Here is a 4,832-nt window from a genome sequence, read left to right as displayed (position 1 = left end):
CTTTATATTTGTCTCGTTTGTATGTTTTCAGCACTATGGGGTACAGACTTTCACTATTTTTTTCTCAGTTTGGCATAATGATTAATATAAACGAGTAGGTGAAATTGTAATTTTTACTCTCAAAGTTATATTGAAGTAATTTTACAAACTGATGGGAACCACATTGTTTCTAAGTCAAAACTAAGTAATTTCTAAGACAAACACAGGATGTAGTTTCTTTATCCCATAAACACATACTATTAAAAATGTACCAAAATACAAACAAGCTTATCTTTAACTTTATTGAAGAAAGGAACAACATTTAATAAATATAGAAAACAAAATTTGACACATTGTGCCAGATTAATTCACATTTACGTTCCCTGCTTCTTTCTCCATAATCTCTGTATGTCTGCAGTGGTTTGTTTAACACTGAATGGTGGTGAAACAAGGTCAGCTATTTTATTTTTTATATTTTTGCATTTTGTGTTATCATCCTCTCACCAATCCTCTCACAAGACACACTGTATCTTTTTGCTATCATATGGATTTTAAACAGTGCTATCATGGACACCTGCAAAACCACACCTGGTGCTAATATCTGTCCAGGTTGCCGGTTCAGGTGTGAACAGTTTCAGGCGGCCTGGGTCACTTATCGGGGGAGAACAAAGTCGTCCCTTTAGATAAAGAGGATTGTCAAATCTCTTTACAGGAAACGAGATGTGTTGTTTAATAAGTTGCTTAATAAAGGTGTCGGATATTACTCTGATTAGATACAAGAGTTCCAAGACTGACTGGGAAATGACGCTGAATATTAATAAGTAGCCGGCTCCTCCCTCTGCGCTCTGAAGTTCTCATACATAAACAACAGGTTGTGTTGCAGGCTTTGTCTCTCCATTGGAAGAAACCCAAAGAAACACAATGCATCTTCTCCTCCTGGCTGCTACCTTTGTGCTCGCAGGTAAACCTTTACAGGGTGCTTTAGAAAAATGCTAAGATTTTAACCAACATTTATAGCTTCCTCTTGCTGTCATTGGTGGTTTGTAGGAGCTTACCCCCTGGAACACGTGAGGGAGTGCCAACCTCATTCAAGGCCCTGGCATGTGAGGCTGCACGGTGGAGGAGTGTCATGCAGCGGAGCGCTCATTGACGAGTGGTGGATAGTGACTTCTTTTGAGTGTGCACCTACGTAAGTGTCAGCAAATGATAGCAACAAAACAAAAAGCTGTTTAGAAACAAATATTGCATGGCTTTTGTTGTGAAAAATAGGGAAATATAGTTTCAGTCACAGAAAAGCTCAAACTAACTGGAAATCTCATTTGGGTTTCAACCTCTTGCTCATGTCTGACTAAAACATACTGTTTCTTCTCTTATTGTCCTTTTTTCTGTCTGAGTTTGATCAATTTATACTCTTCTTGGTTCTTTGCAGACCCTATCAGACCGTTGCCTTTCTTGGGGAGCATGACTCAAGTGTGGAGGAAGGCACAGAGCAGCACATCCTGGTTTCTGACGTGATCCAACACAGTCCCTACCGCTCGCCTCTCCACAGCCTCACCATGGTGCGTCTGTCTGCGCCTGCCAGGTTTAACCAGTATGTCAAACCAATCCCACTGCCAACCCGCTGCCCAAAGACCGGGGAGATCTGCTCCATCAGCGGCTGCGGCTCCACAGATCCAAACCAGTGTAAGTGGATTTATAGATCAAAATCATGTTGGTTTTGACCTGATTTTCTTAGCATTTAAGGAGAACAGCATCAAGTGTAGCATTGAGAAACTAACTTCATCAGCAGACCAAAGCTCAGTCCTGAATCAGGGTTACTCCTGAAGGCCATGAGGTAAAACACATAAGACGTGAAGTTTGTACGTTTTATAAACGTATAGCAATATGGTATATTGTGCTATACAATATGCTTGTGTAGAACAAATTGAAAAAGTCGTTACAAAGTTTTGTTACAAAATCGTCAAACAAACAAATAGAAAAACAATAAAAAGGTTGGAAATTGATAATAAATTTCCAACTTGTGAATAAAAACCAAATCATTATAGTTTAACATAACTATAATGATTATATATATGTTAAACTATAATGACATAAAACATAGTACCTACTATCGTTTTTTTACGTGATTTATCTGAGCAGAAAAATGTTTTGCCTATTTCTCAGATTGCAGTTTATTTTTTTTATTAAATTACTCAAAAATTATTAAACTGCAATTATGTGTTATAAGAAAAACGCACCAGGAAACTAATAATTAATGTAATAAAGAATTAATTTTATAGCTCATCACACAAATGTTTGTTTCCTAATGATTCAATTAGTTCAAAAGATACACAAAGGAAACTGAATGGACAACAAAAAGTATCGTTAATTTTACTGTGTTGATACAAGCAAAGAAATTGTTTTCTGAATAAAAAAATAACGTTCAAATGTGTGTTTGCTGATTAAAGACCTAACTTTAGGTTTTCTGGGATGTAAAGGCATTAATTTCACAGCTGGTACTTGATAAGAGTATTTTAAGCGGAAGATTTATGTAGAAGAGAAAAAAGCAAAGGTAGAATCAAAGTTTCGGAAACACCATAAATTGGGTGTTTAGTTTCTTACACCAGACCTATCATGATGAAACAGAAAAACACAGTACCTACTTTGTTGCCCAACAATAAGTTTCCATTTTCAGAACCTGCTTCAGTTTCTGCTCAGGCATTATCATCTCTGTTCTTCTCTCAGTTGAGGGGAGCATCCGTTCTCCAGAGGTTTTCTTGGGGCCTGAAAGACTGCAGGCTTTGGTTCAATTTGCTGGTATCTAATTTTGAATGGGCAGAGCTTGACTAAAAGTCAAACTGAGGATACACAGAAGTTTTTAATGGGAAGCTCATTTTTATTCTGGTCACTTGAGTCTCCGAAGAGGAAAGAATGTTTTTTATTTTTAATCATTTCCATTTTTAATCAGTTTCTAATTACCTGCCAGAGCACCCAGTCAGTGATCAGAACTAATTAAAAGAGGTAGACTCCGAAAACAGGATTTGCTGAAGGATTAGATCTTCATGCTTCATATAATCTGTTAAATCCTGTGTAGAATGAAAGATTGCTTTTTGTTAAATAACTGCATTGGGTAGCAATTTGACAAGCAACGGAACACAGATTGTAAACTATTTAAAACAAAGATAAGATACCTGTGTGAAATGAAGTGAACGGTTTAAAATAAGTAACAACTTTCCTTCCCTCTCCTTAAATCAGATGACCCCTCCCAGCACCTGAAGTGTCTTACTGTGCCTGTGGTGGATGATATGACTTGTTTGAATACCTTCCCTTCCTATTTGTTCTGGGGTGTCATGGTCTGCGCCGGTCAAGCAAACACAGATAACTGCCTGGTGAGCATCGACACGAAGCAGAGATGCTGATTCTGACTGATTCCGATGCCGTCCACCTCATGCTCTCCAGAGCCGTCTTCCATCACATAACCTTCAGTTTTAACAAAGTGTTATGCCGTGTCCTTTTTCAGACTGGCCGCAGCAACGTGATGGTGTGCGCCGGTGAACTGCAGGGTCTGACGTGGTTCAATCACGGCTGCGAGGATCCAGCTCACCCCACAGTTTACACCAAGATGTGTGAATACACCCGCTGGATTAAAGCCGTGATGAGCACGTATTCTCCAAAGACCACAACTGCTTTCCCCTGGACGACATAAGGCAGCATTGGCACGCACATCTGCATTCAACATGAGGAGACTATGTTTTTTTTGTTTTAAAGATCGCTCCTCCCAACTGCAGATATTTCCTTTCTATATGTGGTTTGTTGAAGTTTAATGAGATTCTCTGTAAATAAAAGACACTTAAATGTTTCCTGTTGTTTTGATTTTATTCATTTGCGTTTTGCCACTTTTGGCTGCTTCAAAGACTTTTATTTGTTTTGCCTCACAAACTGAAAACCAACAAGTTAGGTAACTCCGAGCTTAATATGGCAAATGACAACCAATTGACCACAATGCCCAAAGCATGATGCTGCCTCTGCCTTGTTTTCTTTGCATAGTGTATTCCAGTGTTGCATGTTCTCCAGGTAAGAAATGCTCCCAGTCAAATCTGCCTGTTTAAGTGATGGAAAACAAGATTCATCTGACCAGGCTACCTGTTCACTGTGGTCTAGCTCTGATACTCAAGCTTTAATTGTTGGTGGTTCCAGAACTGGACAGGGTCAGAATGGGAAATCTGGCTGTTCTATCTGATACAGATATGGCTGCATTTTGACACTTCATATCAGAAGAAGAACTAACTTTCTCTGCAGTTTGAGTAATAGTGATGGATCTGCTAATTTGGTAGTTCACTACTGCTTCTTCCTTGGACCACTTTTAAAGTGCTGCAGCTGCTCTGACCCAGTGGTCTAGTTATCACACTCTGGCCCTTGTAAAGCTCTCTTATTTTGGACAATGTTCCACTAAGAAAGCTTGAGTCCTGCCATCCATGTGTATGTTATTTCCAGGGATTGGCAGCAAAAGCAGGGAAATTGTAGCAATAGGTAGGTTGTTATGTTGTTATTTTTATCATAAGAGGCCAAAAAAAAAAAAAAATTCTTGAGAGAAAGTGCAACAAAAAATTTAACTGGACTAATTTAGCTCTTGCCAAATCATACTGACCATTCAAATCATTTCACACTAGAGCCACATTCATCCATTTGCACTCACAAACAAAGCATGCATTTAAATAGTAACACAAAGATGAAAAGGCAACTTGGGGTGAGATGCCTTGGCCATGGGCACAAACACATGTGATAAGAAGAAGCTGGAATAAAACCTGCAACATTCCAATTTCAAGAAAACCACTCTGCACATTGAGCCACAGTCGCTCCAGTTGTTTAAAGCC

At 38.8% G+C, this 4,832-nt stretch overlaps 1 protein-coding gene across 1 annotated transcript; it reads left to right on the top strand.

The window, feature by feature from the left end:
* Positions 1–339: 339 nt before the first annotated feature.
* LOC103141583 (trypsinogen-like protein 3) lies at positions 340–3,703 on the top strand. The gene is made up of 5 exons (XM_007557284.2): positions 340–940; positions 1,027–1,168; positions 1,409–1,662; positions 3,214–3,347; positions 3,479–3,703. The coding sequence occupies exons 1-5, from the start codon at positions 901–903 to the stop codon at positions 3,662–3,664; spliced, it is 756 nt and encodes a 251-aa protein (XP_007557346.1). The 5' UTR covers positions 340–900; the 3' UTR covers positions 3,665–3,703.
* The last annotated feature ends 1,129 nt before the right edge of the window (positions 3,704–4,832 follow it).

The sequence above is a fragment of the Poecilia formosa genome, unplaced genomic scaffold (assembly GCF_000485575.1).
Source record: "Poecilia formosa unplaced genomic scaffold, Poecilia_formosa-5.1.2 Scaffold87, whole genome shotgun sequence".
Lineage (NCBI taxonomy): Eukaryota > Metazoa > Chordata > Actinopteri > Cyprinodontiformes > Poeciliidae > Poecilia > Poecilia formosa.
This window is presented reverse-complemented; position numbering and strand designations above follow the sequence as displayed.